General features: G+C 44.1%; 1 protein-coding gene across 2 annotated transcripts in view; it reads left to right on the forward strand.

Moving 5' to 3' along the window:
* DLGAP3 (DLG associated protein 3) overlaps nt 1-20,320 on the forward strand; it is a 249,508-nt gene that overhangs the window by 165,312 nt on the left and 63,876 nt on the right. For both annotated transcript variants that reach the window (XM_033953585.1, XM_033953586.1), the window contains exon 3: nt 19,047-19,252. In XM_033953585.1, the coding sequence (XP_033809476.1) occupies nt 19,047-19,252 (206 nt within the window). The remainder of the gene's footprint in view (nt 1-19,046; nt 19,253-20,320) is intronic.

The raw sequence follows: 20,320 nt of genomic DNA on the forward strand, positions 1-20,320 counted from the left end.
AGCTCCAGCCTCAGCACCCTGAGGTTGTGGGTTCAAACCAATGCTGCTCTTTGTGACCCTGGGCAAGTCACTTAATCCCCCCCATTGCCCTAGGTACATTAGGGGCACCAGGACAGACAGGGAAAAATGCTTGAGTACCTGAATAAATGGCACTCATTTGCTTGCGGGACAAATGTAATTTATTTCTTATATACCGCTACATCCGTTAGGTTCTAAGCGGTTTACAGAAAATATACATTAAGATTAGAAATAAGAAAGGTACTTGAAAAATTCCCTTACTGTCCCGAAGGCTCACAATCTAACTAAAGTACCTGGAGGGTAATAGAGAAGTGAAAAGTAGAGTTAGAGGAAAAATAAAAATAAAATAAACATTTTAACAAGACAGCATTGACCTAAATACTTTGGAAGGTAGAAGAGAGGAGAGAAAGGAATAGAAGCAGAAGGGGGAGCCGTTGAACAGTAGAATTCTGGAGAAATTTAAATGATAGAAATAGAACAAAACAAAGACAAAAGGCAAAACAATAGATAAGATTAAAGATAAATCATAAGCTGGAAAGAAAAATAAAATAAAACTTTGTCTTCAATCCACGGTTTCAGCGTCAGTGATGAAGTGGAGCAAGTAAGTTTAGGAGCCAAAGCCATGCCGACATTTGAGCCCAGACAATTGGGCGCAAGATTCCTGTGTGCCGCTGGAAAAGTTAATTTTTAAGACTGGGGGTATGAGGGGGGAACCCCCCAGTTTACTTAATAGTGTTCGGGCTGCCGTTGGGGGGGGGGGATTAGGGGGTTGGAAACTCCCATTATAGAAGAAACTTAACTTTTTCCCGATTTTTTTAGGAATAAGTTAACTTTTCTGTATAATGTGGGGGGTTGCACCCCCACACACCCCCAACGGCAGCCAACGGCAGCACGAACAGTATTAAGTAAAGTGGGGGGATTCCCCACACACACACACCCCGTCGGAGCTCTTTAAAATTAACTTTTACAGCGGCGCGCTGGAGTCTTGCGCACAATTGTCTGGGCATGCGTGACACTAATCTGACCTTTAACATACGTGTGTGGACGCATAAACGCATGCGTGACACTAATCTGGCCTTTTACATATGTGCGTGGACATATAAATGTATGCGTGACACTAATCTGACCTTTAACATACATGTGTGGACGCATAAACGCATGATTGACAGTAGTCTGACCTTTTACATATGTGCGTGGACACATAAACGCATGCGTGACACTAATCTGGCCTTTTACATATGTGTGTGGATGCATAAACGCATGATTGACAGTAGTCTGGCCTTTTACATATGTGCGTGGACACAAACACATGCGTGACACTAATCTGACCTTTAACATATGTGTGTGGACGCATAAACGCATGTGTGACACTAATCTGGCCTTTTACATATGTGCGTGGACATATAAATGTATGCGTGACACTAATCTGACCTTTAACATATGTGTGTGGATGCATAAACGCATGATTGACAGTAGTCTGGCCTTTTACATATGTGCGTGGACACAAACACATGCGTGACACTAATCTGACCTTTAACATACGTGTGTGGACGCATAAACGCATGTGTGACACTAATCTGGCCTTTTACATATGTGCGTGGACATATAAATGTATGCGTGACACTAATCTGACCTTTAACATGTGTGTGGATGCATAAACGCATGATTGACAGTAGTCTGGCCTTTTACATATGTGTGTGGACACAAACACATGCGTGACACTAATCTGACCTTTAACATACGTGTGTGGACGCATAAACGCATGTGTGACACTAATCTGGCCTTTTACATATGTGCGTGGACATATAAATGTATGCGTGACACTAATCTGACCTTTAACATACGTGTGTGGATGCATAAACGCATGATTGACAGTAGTCTGGCCTTTTACATATGTGCGTGAACACAAACGCATGCGTGACACTAATCCGACCTTTAACAAACGTGTGTGGACGCATAAACGTATGGTTGACAGTAGTCTGGCCTTTTACATATGTGCGTGGAAGCATAAACGCATGCGTGATACTAATCTGGCCTTTTACATATGTGTTGGACACATAAACGCATAGATGACAGTAGTCTGGCTACATATTATTCTATAAGTACCCATCAGTCTTTGATTGCAAGTACTCTTCAGGTGGGATTCAAGTGGGTGAAGTCTGGGGAGTGTAACTATGATTTATTTATTAAAAAATAATTTCATTCCACTTTAAACCAAAGTCGATTCCAATAAAACATACATATTAAAATGTAACACATTATGCACTCACACAGCAATTAACAATTCAGATGTGTTTTTGTCACAATCTGACTCTAAAACTGGTGTAAGATGTACCTGAAGGTTCAAATTTGACCTGTTCCACTCATGTTCTATTAAGAATCATTGACTCCTCTACTCTCCTTTAGAGAAAAGACTTGGAGTGCCACAGGGCTCGGTCTTGGGCCCGGTGCTATTTAATATCTTTGTAAGGGATCTGACTCGGGGACTTCGAGGCAAAATTACATTATTTGCCGACGATGCAACATTGTGGGCAGGGCAACATAACCTGACAGCGCAACCAGGAACAACACTATGGAACAGGACCTACTTTTACTGGAACAATGGTCCAGTACTTGGCAACTGAACTTTAATGCCAAAAAAATGTAAAGTAATGCATTTTTGAAGCGGAAATCCATGCAGAACATACACCTTGAACGGTGAAAACTTAACAAGAACTACTGCAGAAAGGGACTTGGGAGTTCTCATCCGGGAAGATATGAAAGCTGCTAATCAGGTGGAGAATGCTTCAGCGAAGGCCAGACAAATGCTGGGTTGCATCAGAAAGAGCTTTATCAGCCGAAAGCCGGAAGTCATACTACCGTTATATAGATCCATGGTGAGACCTCACCTAGAGTACTGTGTCCAGTTTTGGAGGCCACATTATCAAAAGGATGTGAAGAGAATGGAGTCGATCCAGAGAATGGCCACTAGGATGGTCTCAGGACTTAAAGACATCCCATACGAAGAACGTCTGACCAGACTGCGCTTATATTCTCTCAAGGAGCGCAGAGAAAGGGGGGACATGATAGAAACATTCAAATACATCACGGGCCGCATTGAAGTGGAGGAAGAAATCTTTTTTCTTAAGGGTCACATGGCAACAAGAGGGCATCCGCTAAAACTTAAGGGGGGAAGATTTCATGGTGACACCAGGTGGTCGAGGCCAGTAGCATGCTCGACTTCAAGAGTCGATGGGACAAACAGGTAGGGTTGTGCTTAAAAGATGGATTCTCAAGGGAGGGAGGGTTCTTGAGTGGGCAGACTTGTTGGGCCGCCGGCCCTTTTCTGCCGTCATACTCTATGTTTTCTATTATAGAAATACTCTAGCAAATACATAGATACTTGAGCTGCTGGAGATCCCCAAGACCCGCCAACTGGAAGAGGTCCTCTGGTGGGCAGAACAGATCATTCTCCTACCTTCTGTTGCTGTGCCACCTTCTCCCCTCCCGCATATGCTCAGTTTTTGTATGGATAGTGCCAGATGTGAAAGGGCCTCTTCCAGCTGTTGGGGCTTGGGGAATACCAGCCAGAACAACGGTGTCAGAATTTTGTGTGGGCCAGGCCCAGCTGTGGCTATGCCATGGGTGGCGAAATGGCCACCTGCCCTTCTCCAGTCCTTCTGGATCACTCCTGACTCTAGAAAAGAGCTGCCAGAACTTCCCAAATTTTATTCAGTATGCTGGGCTTAGTTCAGCTAGCTCCTTACGAAAATCGTTCAAGGTCTACCATACGTTCGCTCTTATCTGTGTTTGTCTTCGGTGGTCCTGCTTCCTGCCTGTGATCTGTGAATACAGAACAAAAATATTTATTAAATAATCCCACTTTATCCTTATGAACTTGGTACAAAATCTACCCCTTCATTTTAGAGCCTTTCAGTGTCACTTACACTATTTATAACAGCCACGTGTATGAATACTAGTATTCTATGCCTTCCACGAGCTCTTTGACGTGTAAATGCTGGCACCGAGTTCTAGAATGAGGAGGCAGCGCTTTCCGACGGCAGCGCAGCACGCTTCCTTCCCCTGGGCTTTCCCTCTGTCACTTCTGCAGCCCCCCACCTGTGCAGCCGTGCCTTGAAATGCGGACTGGTGTAGTCGCAGTGTCATCCTTAAAGCCCAGCTCCTGCAGCAACCTGCCTTTCAGTGGTGGGCTCCCCTCCCCCTCCTCTTTGTTGCAGTGGCGCAGTTCTCCCTCCCCTGCGCCCCCCTCTGCTCTTTAACATGCGTCTCACAGTGTCCTGCAGAGCTCCCGCCTGTCCACAGAGAACTGAGACATGACACTTGCCTACATGTGGTGACAAACTTTGAACGCAGCTTTTCCTTTGCCGTTTTTTTTTAAACGTGTTTTTCTTTCTTTGTCAATCTATTAATCAGCCTGTCTCTGAATCTCTGCCATTGTGAATAGTCTCCATCTGCTTAGCTCCTGCCCTACCTCCCAGCCAGCACCATTGCTCTGCTGGCTTCACCCCAGCAGCCACAAATTGGAAGAATATACGGTATATTCCTCTTTCTTAATGATCAAATCCACATTTTACCTTCTCCTTCCATGGGATATTCTGAGCTCTTCCAGGTGTTGAATCATTTGTCATGTCTAGAACTGTCTAGACTGAGGGTGAGATAGATGAAGGGACTGAGGAAGGACAAACAAAAGAGAGGATGGAAAAAGACAAGGTGAAAGATACCAGTTCAAGGAAAGTTCTAGCGGCACGATGGTGTGCCATGAACAGATGCCGGGTGTGTTGCGAGATTCCAGAATCTTATGTTTAAAACTCTCTTCATAAGAAATAATTCATAAAATAAATGTACACTAGAATAGATGACGTGTACACCGTGTATGTGTCACCGCCGGCACCTCTCCGCCCCCTGGTGTACCTCTGTAAATGTTTTCCAGCACAAACAGCATCTTCCAGCTGCCGCTCGCACCAGCCTCTGCTCCCTTCTGATGTCACTTCCTGTCACGGGCCCAGGAGCCGAGGGCGGCATGAGCAGCAGGTGGAAGATGCTGCTTCGCCAGCGAACATTTACAGAGGTGTCATTTCAGTTATTATGTGCCATGAAAATCATTTGCTCCGCTTGGTCTAAGATTTGGGTTTCAGGTCAACATAGGGTTATCAGATTTACCCAGACATCTCCTCCTTTTCGAGGACATGTCCAGGGGGTCCGGACAGCTTTTCAAAACCTGGCACTTTGGGTTTTGAAAAGCTTCCTCAGAAATCACGTTGGGCAGGAGGGCACCCGCGGATGCAAAATGTTCTCCTGCCTGACGAGGGCAAGCAGTGGTAGAGGGAGGTGAAGGGGGGCTAGGGGGATTGTGGGAGGGACTAGGGCATAACAGGGTGGGGTTGGGTGGAACTGGGGGGGGGGGGGGCGGGTCTAGGGAGGTCCAGATTTTACTAAAGTAAAATTTGGTAAGCCTAGGTCAACAGAATTATCTTTTCTTTAAAATTCACTCCAGAAGTTCCCAGCTCAGATGTTTCAATGGGAGTCTTTTTCAGTGGCATAGTAAGGGGAGGGGGAAGGGCAGACCGCCCCATGCATCATCTTGGTGGGGGTGCTGGCACCTCTCCACCCCTTCTCCATGTCACACTCTGTCCTCCTTTCCCCGCCCCTCTGTACCTCTTTAAAATCTTCATCAGCTACTCTAGCCTGTGGCTTGCGCCAGCCTGGCTCCTTCTGCAATCACTTCTGGGTCGTGGGGCCAGGAAGTGATGTCATAGGGAAAGCCAGTGCAAGCAGCAGGCTGGAAAGGTGGGAAGCGAGGGCACGAGTGTGGTGTGGAAGCAGTGTGTGTGGGGTGGTGCTGGTGTGGCAGGAGTGGGTGCGGGGGGTTTATTGGGATTTGTTATCTACGCAATATCATATATTTCAATGCGTATAACAATTGTTTGTAAAATAACAATTAACAAATTGGGGAGGACAAAACAAGATAATATAGACAAATTTTGGCATTCTATTACAAACTGGTACAAAAGGCAAAAGGGGTGCCTTTGTTTTAAGAAAAGAAAAAGAAACATTTAAGGAAAAAAAACACATATGGAGGGGTCATGGAAAACATATATGGTAGGATCTCAAATCCAAGATATTAAGTGAAATAAAGAGTATTTTGGCGACCTACACATAACACTCATTAAAAGCTGGGATTTAATATTTGTAGGTAATATTTTCTATATATTGAAAGCGTCCTTGAACAAAAAGCTTTTAAGGGAACGCTTAAATTTTTCTAAAGAAGGTTCATTACGTAAAAATAGTGGTAAATTGTTCCAGAGCTGAGGCGCTATGACCGAAAAAATGGTAGATCTCCTGGTCCCTATTATTTTTAAAGTCAGTAGATGTTGTTGTGTTGATCTGAGTGTCCTGGATGAAGAATATGGTATCAAAAAACGGTCCAAAAATAGTGGCACATGTGATTGTTGAATTTTAAATGTTAAGAGTATGATTTTAAAAGTTATTCTGTGTGTGATTGGTAGCCAGTGAGCAGTTTGTAAAAGTGGTGTAACATGGTCGTATTTTTTTGAATTTGTTATAATTTTTATTGCTGTATTTTGTATTATCTGTAGTCGCCTAATTTCCTTATTGGTTATGCCATGGTATAAAGTATTGCAATAGTCTAATCTGGAAATGATTAATGAGTGGATTAAGGTGTTAAGAGCTTCTGGTTTTAGGACTTTTGATAGTGATCTGATGAGTCGTAGTTTGTAAAAACAGTTTTTGACTACTGAGCTAATTTAATAATAATATAATAATAATAATAACTTTATTTTTGTATACCGCCATACCCCAAAGAGTTCTAGGCGGTTCACATTAGTTAGACAGAGATTACAAGTGGTTACATATCAAATTGATCATAGAGTTGCAAACAGCAAGGCGAGAGTAGTTACAAGTGGTTACATATCGAATTGATCATAGAGTTGCGAACAGCAAGGAAAGGAGGGAGATGGGGGAAGAGTGTAGATCAGAACGGGGGGGAGGAGGAGGATTGAAAAGGGGCATTAAGGGTCTTGGTCTCGGAATAGGTGAGTTTTGAGTAATTTTCTAAAGTCGAGGTAGTTGTAGGCCTTGAGGACCATTTGGGCTAGCCAAGGGTTTAGTTTGGTGGCTTGGAAGGCGTAGGTTTTGTCAGGGAATTTTTTTGAGTGGCATAGTTTTAGGGAGGGGAAAGCGAAGAGTTGAATTTTTCGGGAGTTCTTATAGTTGTGGTTAAGGGTGAAGTGAGGGGTTATGGTAAGAGAGTTTAGGATCTAGTGTTATTCCCAATATTTTTGTTGTAGTTACTATTCGAAGAGGGGTACTATTTAGGAGTATATGTGGTGAGAGCTTAAGATCTTTTTTCCATGGACAAAACATTACTGAAGATTTTGCTGGGTTTAAGGCCAACATATTGTCCTTTAGCCATTTGCTGATTTGGTTTAATTTATTATTTATGTTTATTTCCGTTGGATCTGCTGAGTTTATAGGGCATAAAAGTTGAATATCATCCGCATATACGAATGAGGAAAATCCAATAGGCTGACTGAGGGTTAGGAGAGGAGATAAGAAAATATTAAATAAAAGTGGAGAAAGGATTGAACTGCTATTTCCGACCCCTCTAAAATCTGAATCCCTCAATTGTGGATAAATTCATTAAGATCTGTCTTTCCCCAGGTGACAGTAAAGGAAACTTGGGATTTGTCTAGATACAGCTTTTACATAATATTCTTTACTGCTTCATTTTCCCCCCGTCACTCACTGTGGTATAATTCCATTGACACGCACATTAAAAGAACGTCCTCCTCATTGAAGGTTGGTCGTACCCCCTCCTTCCCTCCTCCAGGTGGGCAGTCACTTTCAGCAAGTCTCTCGGGACCAGCTGCTCTTGCAGGTCCAAACGAGGTGAGGTGTTTGCCGGTTGGATTTGCTTCGTTTCTTTTCAATTTATTGCCCTTCCCGAGGGCTCAAAGCAATGTACAAAATAAACACAAATAATAAGAACAAATGTGCAAAATGACAGAATTTCATCAAATTTACAGGCAATAACGTATTTGCCAGCTGCTTCACTGGGAGAGAAACAGATGCTTGAGGAGACCTTGGGGTGAGAGCGCTTCCTGGCGTTTAGAAAACCAGATTACCAGTAGCTTGTGTGTCCATGGACTTGTGGAGGCAGTTTTACAACAGGATAACTGGGCTTGGTGCTTTATAGGGACACAGAGCCACTAGGATGACTCTTTGGAAAGAAACTGTGCATCCAGGGGTAGAAGCAGGATACTGGGCTGGATGGACCACTGGTCTGACCCAGTATGGCTAGTCTTGTGTGAGCCAATCATAGGGCAGTCAAGCCATTGTGACATCACTGATGAGTTTGGCTCTTAGGCATTGGTGGAATGAGGCATTATGACATCACAATCTCAGCTCTGGAATGTTACTACTCTTTGGGGTTCTGCCTGGTACTTATGATCTGGGTTGGCCAGTATTGGAAGCAGGTTACTGGGCTCTTTAAATCTTTCTTAGCGCAAGCAGCTTCTCCGACATTGGCTTTTCCTCTGATGTCACTTCCTGGTCCCGTGACCCGGAAGTGATTTCAGAGGGAGCCAAGCCAGCGCGAGCAGCGGGCCAGAGTAGTTGCTCGTGCTGGCAAAGATTTAAAGATATGGGGGGAGGAAGGGAGGGCACGAGCATGACGTGGGAGGGCGGAGAGGTGCCGGCATCAAGACAGCGTGTGTGGCGGTCTGCCCCCTGTTCCCCCTATACTAAGCCACAGAGCTCACACTGAATACTCGTGGAAGGGGGGTCACACAATTTTATTTGGCTATGATTCTGGGGTCATGGCCACAGAAAGATTGATAAGCACCCACTGTTGTACTTACTCACTTATTGCTCCTGCTTCACAAGCCTATCAACGATTGTCTGGCTCTCCCCTCTTTTACCTCTGTATGCCTGGATGTCAATGTTTAAAATAAGTGGTCCTGGTCTGTGGAATAGATCGCCTCAGGCTTTAAGATCTGCTACATCTGTTGTGTCATTCAAGCGGGAGATAAACACTCTGCTAGTTTTTGGGAAGCATATAGGTAGGGTTACCAGACGTCCGGGAAAACCCGGACATGTCCTCTTTATAGAGGACTGACCGGGCGCCCAGAGGGACTTCCAAAACCCGGCAGTTTGTCCGGGATTTGGAAGTCCTGAACTCAGAGGCCACGTCTGGAAGCCTTTGCGCATGCAAGGACGTCACCATGATGACATCATACGCACCTGCGCATGCCTATGACATCATTGTGTCGACATCTATGCATGCACGAAGGCTTCCAAATGTGGCCTTCAAGCTCGGGGAGGTTTGCGTGGGGTTGGGGCTGGGGGAGGAATGGGGTGGAGCCAAAGATAGGATGGGGCGGGACTGGGGTCAGAACAGGGCGGGGCCAGGCATCCTCTTTTTTTTTTTTTTCAAAGAAGAATGCGGACATTGCTACCGCAGCTTTGTAAAAGGGGATCATAAGAAGCAAATTTACCTCTTCCCCTTTTATGAAGCTGCATTAGCTTTTACCACCACGGCCAATGATAAAAAACCCTAAGGCGGCTTCATACAAGGGGGGGTTAATTCTGTTGAAGGGAATATTGCTGGAATGGGAACATTTTATGCTTGTGAAGCAGCAGATATGTAATGAGTATGAGTTGATGTATAGCTCAATTGTATTTATTTTTTATTTAGATTTTAGTATGAATGTTATTGTATGGAAGCCGCCTAGAATATTTGGATAGTGTGGGCTACAAGCATTTTAAATAAATAAAGGATTAGTAAGAGCTGAGAGCAGTTAGTGAAGTGAAAGTGCTCCTGTTTCAGAGGGAATATGCTTTCTTCATGCTGGGAACAGGATGCCAAGGAGAGCCAGGAATAAATAAGCTCACTTGCAAGCTGGTCCATTAACGGGCAGTGCTCTTGGGTCCGTCAGCTCTCGCAGAATCTGCATGGACGTGAATTCTTCTCCCCTCTCCCTCACAGTTTCCACGACTGACTGACCTAAAGCCCGCCATTACCTTGCGGTTCAAAGTGGATTACAAAACGATATCTGATTCAGGTGGCTAAAAAAAAAAAAGGGAATTCCAAAAAGATCTGCTTATTTCTGGGGAAGTTAAGAGTAGAGCAGGTTGTTTCAGGGGGGGGGGGTCGAGACTTTTTCAGGGATTTCTTGAAAAGTGTGGAGGGGCATAATAAAAAAACCGTCTAAGTCCCTTTTTGGCCTAAGGCCTTAAACGTTGAAAGCAGAAGCAGGGAAAGTGTCCATAAGCAAAACAAACGTCCTTGTTTTGCTGCCTCTACCTTCAGGTGTTTAACGCCCAAACCACCACTATGTCTACACTTATACCCCATAATAAACCAAAAAAACGCCTAAGCCCCAAACGTCCAACACAAGGGCTTTTAGGCGAAGCCAGTCCTTCGCCTAAAAGCTGAATTCTGTAATCGGTGTCTGTCAAAAACAACACCGGTTACAGAATCCACGCCCCCCCCCCCCCACGACATCGGGGCAGGAGATAGCCCAAGCCCTCCTGGCCCCAGCGATCCGCGACACCCCCCCCCCGGCCGATTACGATCAGGCCAGGAGGGAGCCCAAGCCCTCCTGACCTTTCGCCCCCCCACCCTCCTACACGATCGGGCAGGAGGGAGCCCAACCCCCCCTGCCCAGGCGGACCCCCTATCTCCCACCCCCCAGTACAATATGGGCAGGAGGGACCCCAGGCCCTCCTGCCCTCGACACAACCCCCCTCCCCCAACGTCCACCCCCCTGAACCCCCGATCGCCCCCCCCCCGCTGACCCCCCGACCCCCCCACCCCCCTTCCCAGTACGTAAAAATATAAAAATAGTAGAAAAGACTTACATGAACAGTACAGACATAACATGCTACATAAGGGTAAATGGGAAGGAGACATTGCATGAAATAAAAAGAAAGGGGTAAAGGGAGTCTTTGATGTTAGTCTCATGAGTGGTAGGTCCTAGGAATAGATCTCATGAGCATCTTTGAAGAGAAATGTTTTAAGGCTAGATTTAAAGTTGAGGTTATTTCCTTGTCTCAGGGTCAAGGGTAGGGCGTTCCACAATGTGGGTGCGGCTACCGAAGAAACTGTTTTGCGTGTTGCATCGTAAAATTGACGGACAGAGTGAACGGCAAGGAGATATTGTTGGGAAGAATGTAGTGACCGTTGAGATTCGTAGGGGGATCAGCAATCTGTCTATGAATGAGGGAATCTGACTAGATTGAACTTTGAAAGCGAGAAGAAGAGTTTTGAAAGTAACCCTGTGGGAAATAGGTAACTAGTGAACTTTTTTTAAGGAGAGGGTTGACAGGATCGAATTTCTTAGCGTTAAAGATGATTTTTATAGCAGTATTTTTCTTTCATTGAGTATATTTTCCAAGTTTCCAAGTTTATTAAAAATTTGATAAAACGCTAATCATAAATTCTAAGCGTTTTACAATAAAAAATGTAAAAAAGGGGTCCAGTTAACAAACTTTTAATGACATAACATTACTTACATGGAACAATAGGGTGGTGGGGGGGGGAAATACAATTTAAAAGAAAGAGAGAACAATTAAGGATAATAACATAGGTAACAGGGGCATCCAGATTAGAGCAGTCTGAGGTAGATAGAGTGGGGTGGGTAAGATTATTCGTGAACGAGAAATCGGGGTTGTCACTGACAGTTTCTGAAGTGTATAAATTGTGATAAAAGAACTGAAACTCATCAGCAATTTTAACAGGATCTACAGTGAGATCGTCAGAGCGTGTTTGAATACAGGAAATATGGCTGCCGTCCTTCCTTTTATTTTGAGATAGGAGGCTAGTAGGTGGCCACATTTGTTGTTATCTTAGTAATACGATGCAGATTGTAAAGTTAACGCCGTAGCAGAATTGGAGCTCAAAATTGTATTTAAGCGTAGGCGAGCTTTGTGAAGATTCTGTAGAAGCTGAATATCCAAGGGATTTTGTTGATGGGATACTTAGATGCTTTATTTTTTCCAAAGATGCAATGTCATTTCTCTGTTTTTTTTTTCCGAATTTTAGCGTTAAATGATATAATGACATCTCTGATGAATGCTTTAAAAGTGTCCCAGAGACAGGTCCAGTTAGTGTGTTCAGGTAGATTTAGCATAAAGAATTCATTGATTTCGTTGGTAATTAACTCTTTAAAACCTTCCTCATGTAGTAAGGAAGCATGTACTATTTGATAAATTCATTTCTTAACTGAAGTTTTATTTATAACAAATATCTAATACTGTCTATACTACTAATATTTTGTACTTCGCTGATTGTCCAGCTTCTCTTCTGTGTAAACCGCCTAGAAGTCGTTTGATTGTTGGCGGTATAGAAGAATAAAGTTATGTTATATGTTATAAAATGCCAGTGTTTGTGCAGTCTATGCTGTTTGCCCATTTCTCTTTCTTGCCTATGTACACTTCTTATGAAAAATTATTTCTTAGTAAATGTTTTATTTTGGGGAAGAAATGTATCCTGTGTTGCTGGCTTTCTTCTGAGCCACCTTCTTTCTGGTATTGGAGGAATCGCCTTCATGAACTTCTGGGTTGGGAGGCCCGTTTGGCCTGTTCTTCTCGACGCCGGAGCAGAGACTTTGTTCACACTTGGACTCCGTATTTGAACATTTTGACTCCTGAGAGTCGTAGCCGTGTTTTGAATGGACTTCACCTCTGAATCTGTGCTTCTATGTGTCTTTGATGTTCCCTGCCTAAGAGTTTTCGGTATCTGTGGGGGGTTGGGGAGGGGAGGGTGGGGGGTTGGGGATTCTTTGCTGTGGGGTGGGGGTGAGGTGGGTCCGGGGAGGGCATAAGAGTCCAGTCCTCCGCGGGTGTCTGTTGAAAATGCATACCGTGGTTGTTATGACTATTGTGTTTACTATTGCTTAATAAAAATAGATTTGAAAAAAAAAGAAAATGCCAGTGTTTATTACTAGAGGAGGGAGGACCGCAAGCAATTTTCATTGAGATGGCTGCATGATCTCATACCAATATTGGCATGATATCAGAGTGAGTGACATTTGGACTAATAGAGCAACTGGTAAGAAAAAAGTCTATTCTAGAGTAAAGAGGGTTGCGGGTGTGAGAAAAACGTGTAACATTGCTTCAGTTAACAAACTTTTAATGACATAACATTACTTACATGGAACAATAGGATGGTAGGGAGAAATATAATTTAAAAGAAAGAGAAAACAATTAAGGATAATAACATAGGGAAAGGGAAAAAATAAATTTTGAATAGAAAATGAATTTTTATATTGAAAATGAGCTAGAAAAGTCCCATAGACCAATTAACAGTCATATGCATCTTTAAATAAAAAGTTTTTAAGGCCACCCTTGAATTTATCTAAATTCTGTTCAGACCTTAAATATGATGGTAATAAATTCCATATTGTTGGGGCTATCGTTGCAAAAGAAGAAGCCCTACGGGTACTAATAATTTTTAGGGATGGGACATAAAGAAGATGCTGTGATGTGGATCTTAGTGTTCTTGGAGGATCATGTGGAATCAGATATTTATGGATAAAAGTGGGTTCCTTGGTATTCATGGTTTTGAAAGTGATTAAAGCAATTTTGTAAGTGATACGGTGATAAGATTTTGGATTAATTGTAAATGTCGGATGTCTTTTTGACAGACTCCTTTGAGCAGAGAATTGCAGTAGTCAAGTTTGGAAATTATGAGTTGAGTGTATTAATATATTATGGGACTGAGGGTCAAGAATGTTGGCTATAGATTTAATCATTCTGAGTTTCCAGAAACAGTTCTTTACAGTTCTATATTTGTTTATGATTTTCTTCCATTTTTATAACTAATGATAGTCATTTCTGTTCACATGTTAGTTAATTGTGGCTTTTTTTTTCTTGTATGTACATCTTCAATGTCTATGAGAAAAACGAGTGTATTTGTATGTATCATTTCTGTATAGACCGCTGAGGCAGGCAGTTCTCGCTGAAACACGGCCTATGTCGGGTTCAGCAATAAATTTCATTTGATTGCCCTATCCCTAACCTGGATGGTCTTGGATGGTCCGTGGCGCTTTTTGACATTTACTTTCTGTTAAGAACTTTGCCCCTCTGCCACATTTCTGTAAATCCTGGCGTGCAAGTTGGGCGCAGATTCCTGGAATTCTTTCACACTTCGTACATCTTTTGTGAATGCCCCTGCCCCATCTATGCCCCTCCCATGGTCCCCTCTTCCGGTGTGTATGAGAGGATTTGGATGCGGATCGCCACAGAATTTGCATGCAGACAGATTCACGTGCAAATACCAACAATTCCTTGCTGACAGCCAATCATTAATTGTTAATGGCTAGTTATCTAACTTACAGTAGACTCTCTGTTAACCAGAACTCTCTCAAACAATCAGCAAAAAAAGTCAAAGAAATAATGTAATACTTTAAAGAAAAATGAAAATAAAATCAATTTCTAGCGGAAATCTAAGTGTAAACTTGGCACACCACATGTCCGGTAGTTTGTCTGGAACAGTTTAAGGTATGGCATAGTATGGGGTAAAGTATTAGGCCTATTTTTAATAGTAACTCTCAAGCAACCAGAAACTACATTTATCCGTAGGGTTACCAGACAACCAGATTTCACCGGACACGTCCTCCTTTTCAAAGACATGTCTGGGGGTCCGGATGGCTTTTCAAAAGCTTTCCAGGTAGCAGTGACATTGGGACAGCATCTGCACATGCACGGATGCAAAGCGGTGACCTCATGCACATGCGTGTGATGTCAACACATCACGCATGCGCAGATGCCCTCCCGACAAGCGACCAGGTTGAGGGGACGGAACGGGGCATGACTCGGGCAGAACAGGGTGGGCCTGGAGGCGGGCCCATGGGTCCAGATTTTTGTTCCTGAAAATCTGGTAAGCCTATTTATCTGGCATCTATCAATAATAATAATAAATAATAAACTTTATTTTTGTATACCGCCTAACCAAGAGTTCCAGGCGGTTCACAATAGAGAATGACACGGTGACAAAATGAATCACCGTTCCTGTCCCCGCGGATAACCGCGGGAAATAATCCCATGTCATTTTCTAGTGTCTATTTCAACCTCAGTCCTTCTACACCAGCATTCTTCAAAGCAAAGCTTGCGGGTCAGTGGTTGTGGCCATTCATACGCTGATTCTTATGTGAGCCAAGGATAATGAAGCCATTGTGACATCACTGATGTGATTGGCTCTTAGGCACTGGTGGAATGAGGCATTATGACATCACAATATCTGCTCTGGATACCAGAGACTGTCATTCTGTAGTGTCTGTTTCAACCTCAGTCCTTCTACACCAGCATTCTTCAAAGCAAAGCTTGCGGGTCAGTGGTTGTGCCCAATTATACTCTGATTCTTCCCTCTCTCCTTAAAGAATGACATGAAGATGGTTTCCCGCGGTTATCCGCGGGGATGGGAACGGTGATGAATTTTGTCACCGTGTCATTTTCTAGTTCACAATCAAGAAGGACTGTCAAATCAGGGAAGCATACATGTAAACAGGGTTAAAGCAATAATCATGTTAGAAACGTATCAAACAAGTCAGTTTTCAACAACTTTCTGAAGGCATAATATGACTGCGTTAACTGAGAGTCCGCTGTATTTATGTGCAGGTTTCAGGATTATATGCAAATTTAGGTTTCATTTTTACAATCCGGAGGGTACAGGAGCAGGTTGCAATGCCCCCTATCTGTGGGAAGGAGACAACACATGAAGCAAGAGGCTGGATGTGGGTTTTAAGGCCAAATCACAAGGAGACCGTGCAATACCTTCCTTTTGCCTTCTTTGTGATCTGAAGCTGCCATAATAAATCTGTAAGAAACCCCCCCCCCACACACACACACCAGCAGCACCCGAAGAGCTTTGCTATATCTACCATCATGTCGTGGATGCATTTAGAGAAAGCATTTTCAGAAGCCTTTAAAGAAATGATGACTTTGGCCCTGTGTGTGAGACGCTCCAAGGCCAACCATTCCCCCAGGTTAAAACTGTCATGTTTGAAGTTTTCCAAACATTGTGAGGAAATAAACCAAATTCCCTTCTGCTGGCACCGTACTTTGTTAAAATCTGTATTCTCTTGGCAGTGGTGAGTCTGGTAAAATGACTAAGAGACAATCTGCCCTTCTGTGTTTTCGATTCTTGGGTATGTTTGGCAGGGTAACATCTCCTCTTGGCCAATGCAAAGATAAAATGACTTCCACTTACCTTCGCTTCCAAATGTACAGTCTGAGCAGTTTGGCTCATCTTAAATTGTGTTTCTGTCATCTGATACAGTACATTTCAAAGAAAATACACACAGGCATTTATAAAACCATTTATCTACCACTACTAGGTATTGGCCAAAGTTCAGGTATTGTTGCAGTTTATGGGTAGAACCTGCTGATTAACCCTTCCCCTTAACTGTATCCATGCCATCCTGTTTAGATTGTAAGCTCTTTTGAGCAGGGACTGTTTTCTTATTCTTTATGACTGTGCAGTGCTGCGTGCGTCTGGTAGCACTATAGAAATAATTCATAGTAGTAGAACCAACGTTTCAACCATCATGCTTTCTTCAGGGGGTGCTGTGAGGTCTGCAGTTTTTCTATAATGACTCCTCATCGTCTCCTTAATTGTTGATGGAGGTTCCTCTTTGTTTGATTCTTATGTCCTTCTGTTCTTCTTATCAGGTCTGTTTTACAGATTACAATTTGTAACGGATGGGGACTCCGGGGGGGGGAGGATGGAAGTTGGGGTTTGATAGATTGCAATTTTTATATCTGTTAAATTTGACCTTTGTGTTGCTCACTTGTGCAAGCTGTACCTTTATGTTTTTGGCTTACTAAAAATCATTTGAATAGAATGGATCCTCAAACCTGATTGGCTGGGGCTTAAGGAGAGTGAGGCAGGAAAGTCCGTTGGTCACCAATCTGAATTCTGGCCGGAAAGTCCGTTGGTCGCTAATTTGAATTCTGGCGGGAAAGTCTGTTGGTCACCAATCTGAATTTTGATGGGCATTTGCTAAAGTGGCTGTTAACATTCATGTGCTGATTAGACATGTAAATGATTTGAATATAGGCGCTCACCCAAGCACATAGTGTGCCTACAGTGCCTAATTTACAGGGAGTTGTACCCATGGGCAGAGGTTGGGCGGGACCCCCTGAAGCATGAAACCCATAGCATGCCATGAGTTCCATGGGTATCTTTGAATTGCAAACTCCCCATTACCTTTTCTGTATTATTATTCTCTACTCCCCCCCCCATCACTCAATCCCTTTGTTCCCTTGATGCCCACCGCTTGGTCCTTCCTTCTCCCAAACAGGTCCATTACGAATCCACCACTCTGCTTTCTTCTTTGTGGTACCCAAGCTCTGGTACGAGCGTCCTCTGCCTCTGATATAGAAACTATTGTGTACTAGATTCAGTTAAAGGCCCAGTTTTTTCAGGCATGTTTTCGGAGTTTCCCCTGTAGATTAGGATCACTGATGCTCTTTGGTCTCCTCTGAGGCAGATTGTGTAGCTTGGCCTTTGCTATTCTGTTAATGATAGACCCACCCAGTTCCACCCATCCCCACCCCAGTCCCGCTCCCAATCCCGCCCTAGCCCCACCCCAGCCCCGCTCCCCCACTGCCTGCTCTCGTTGAGCAGGAGGGCATGTGCGGATGTGATGTGATGATGTCATGCACATGTGTGCATGATATCATCACATGGCATGCGATTTCGAGGAAGCTTTTCAAAACCCGGACAAAGTGCTTCTCCAGCCTGCTGATCACATTGACACTGACATCACTTCCTCGCCCTGTGACCCGGAAGTGATTTCAGATGGAGCCAGGCTGGCGCAAGCAGCAGGCTAGAGTAGTTGCTCGTGCTGGCAAAGATTTTAAAGAGGTACAGTAGGTGGGGAAGGGAGGACGCGAGCGTGGTGTGTGTGTGTGTGTGTGTGGGGGGGCAGACACGTGCTGGTGCCCCCCCACCAAGATGGTACCTGGAACGGTGCACTCTCTGCCTCTCCTTATTATGCCACTGCTCTCAGGCACAAGAATTGTTAGTCCAGAGAGCTGAACTGTTCCGGAACCATTTTCAAAGCCCTTGATTTAGGTTGATAGTAATTTAGTTGGGTAGACCTGATGTTGCTGTAAATTCTTCTCTTTTCTGCTAAAGCTACAGCCGCAGCACCCCGACGTCAACATTTTAAATATTTCTTCCAGCCAGAAATTAGAGATACAGACCATTCTTATTTGCCTAGAGTTCATTCAAAAAAACAGGTGCTGCCAATCAATTTTCACATTCCGACCATTTGGTTCTTCCATGGCCAAATCAAAAATCCATTGCTGGTCTTTCTTCAGAAGTAGCTTTCTCCTGCCCCCTCCAAACCGGTTGAATGTCTGTAAAAACATGGCCCTTCTTCATGAAGTGCTGAACTATGGGCTCCTCTGTTCTTTACAGTTAAAGAACTTTTATGTTCACTTAATCGAATCTTTAACTGCTGCGTGGTCTGAACCAAATAAATCTTCTTGCATGGACACATCAATAAATAAATCACATGATCGGAGGGACACGTCATTGCAAATTTCAGATGAAAATATTGTAAGTTAACGGGGTGTATAAACCATTTTGCAGCATGTTATTGCACATTTGTCAACCATAAGGTTGATGATCTCCATGGTCAGATTCAGTCGTATCATTTAATCCTATATTGCATGTCTGTTCTTTCAAATTGGAGTCTCTAGAGTAAGCCATTGAGGAACCGTTGAACAGTAAGTGCTCAATTGTTAGCACTTAGGCTGCTAAATGAAATTGAACATTGGATGAACCATGTCAAGATAGGCACCTACTGTATTTCCAGAACAGCATCTAGGTAGAACTTTGGTTTGTATGCACATGTGTGCACATCTGGATCAAATCATTGTCTCCTCTGTGTGGTGCAGAAATGTTAAAACCCATTTCATAGACTTAACCCCCTAATGGCCGCAGTCTCCATTCTTCCGCATACCTGCTAACTTGCACTTGCTCTTGTCTTGTGTAGGTTCCGCAGGACGAGTGGGGCGGCTACCCGGCGTCGGGGAAGGAAGGGGAAATTCCCTGCCGGAGGATGCGCAGCGGCAGTTATATCAAAGCCATGGGGGATGATGACAGCGGAGACTCAGACACCAGCATCAAGATCTCATCCAAAGGAGCCTCCCGCCGAGATGGCTACCGCAGGTCCTCCAGTGTGGACCAGCCCCATACTAAGTAAGAGATTGACCTGTCCGGCCAACTGTGTTGCTCTCTGGCTACAGTAGCTCCTATATTTGTCGGACTAATTCGTTTTCATCTCTCGTTGGTTTTCTGTCTCTGGCTTTCTAGCTGGTAGAGTTCAAGTTTCAAGTTTTATTTAAATTTGATTTACACGCTTATCAAATATTTCTAAGCGACTACAAATCTAAAATGGGGCAACAGTAACATACATAGACAAATTCAAACAGACGTACAAAACTGGACTGGTCCAAACTGGGGGAGGGGAAGAACTACATAAGTGATACTGAAGAAAGGAACATATAGGGCAGGGCTGCCCAAGTCCGGTCCTCGAGAGCTACTGGCAGGCCAGGTTTTCAGGATATCCACAATGAATCTGCATGAGAGAGAGATTTGCATACCAAGAAGGCAGTGCAGGCAAATCTCTCTCATGCATATTCATTGTGGATATTCTGAAAACCTGGCCTGCCAGTAGATCTCGAAGACCGGACTTGGGCAGCCCTGATATAGGGTAAGAACAACCAGGAGGGGAAAAAGTAAAAATAGAAGTGTGAAAAAGGCCGTCAAAGAATCTAAACGATTAAAAAAAAATTTAAACAATGCGAATTAAATCTCGATCCATTGAGTCTAGGTGTCAAAGGCATCCCTATAAAGGAAACTCTTGAGGGGTGGGTGCAGTGGCTTACTAAGGGTGAGCAGCGCCTGGGGTGGTGGTGCCCCTCCCCTGTGCCCCCTTCCCTCGTACCTTTTAAACTTCTACGGCGTAAGCAGCATGCTGCCCACGCCGGTGTCGGCTCCCTTTGACATCACTTATTAGGCGCAGGTCCCGGAACTGACGTCAGAGAGAGCGCCAAAAATGTACGCAAGGCAAGGAGAGGAGCGGGGAGTGGGCAGAGAAGAGGTGAGGTGCCGTCTTACCCTTAGGAAGACCGCACCCGGGGCAGGGGTAGGTGCAGTGGCTTAGGAAGGGTGAGCAGTGCCCAGGGCGGTGGTGCCCCTCCCCCGCTCGCCCTTCCCTTTCCCCCTACTTTTTACATTTCTCTGGCGTGAGCAGCCTGCTGCTCA

This window comes from Geotrypetes seraphini, chromosome 8 (assembly GCF_902459505.1).
Source record: "Geotrypetes seraphini chromosome 8, aGeoSer1.1, whole genome shotgun sequence".
Classification (NCBI taxonomy): Eukaryota; Metazoa; Chordata; class Amphibia; order Gymnophiona; family Dermophiidae; genus Geotrypetes; species Geotrypetes seraphini.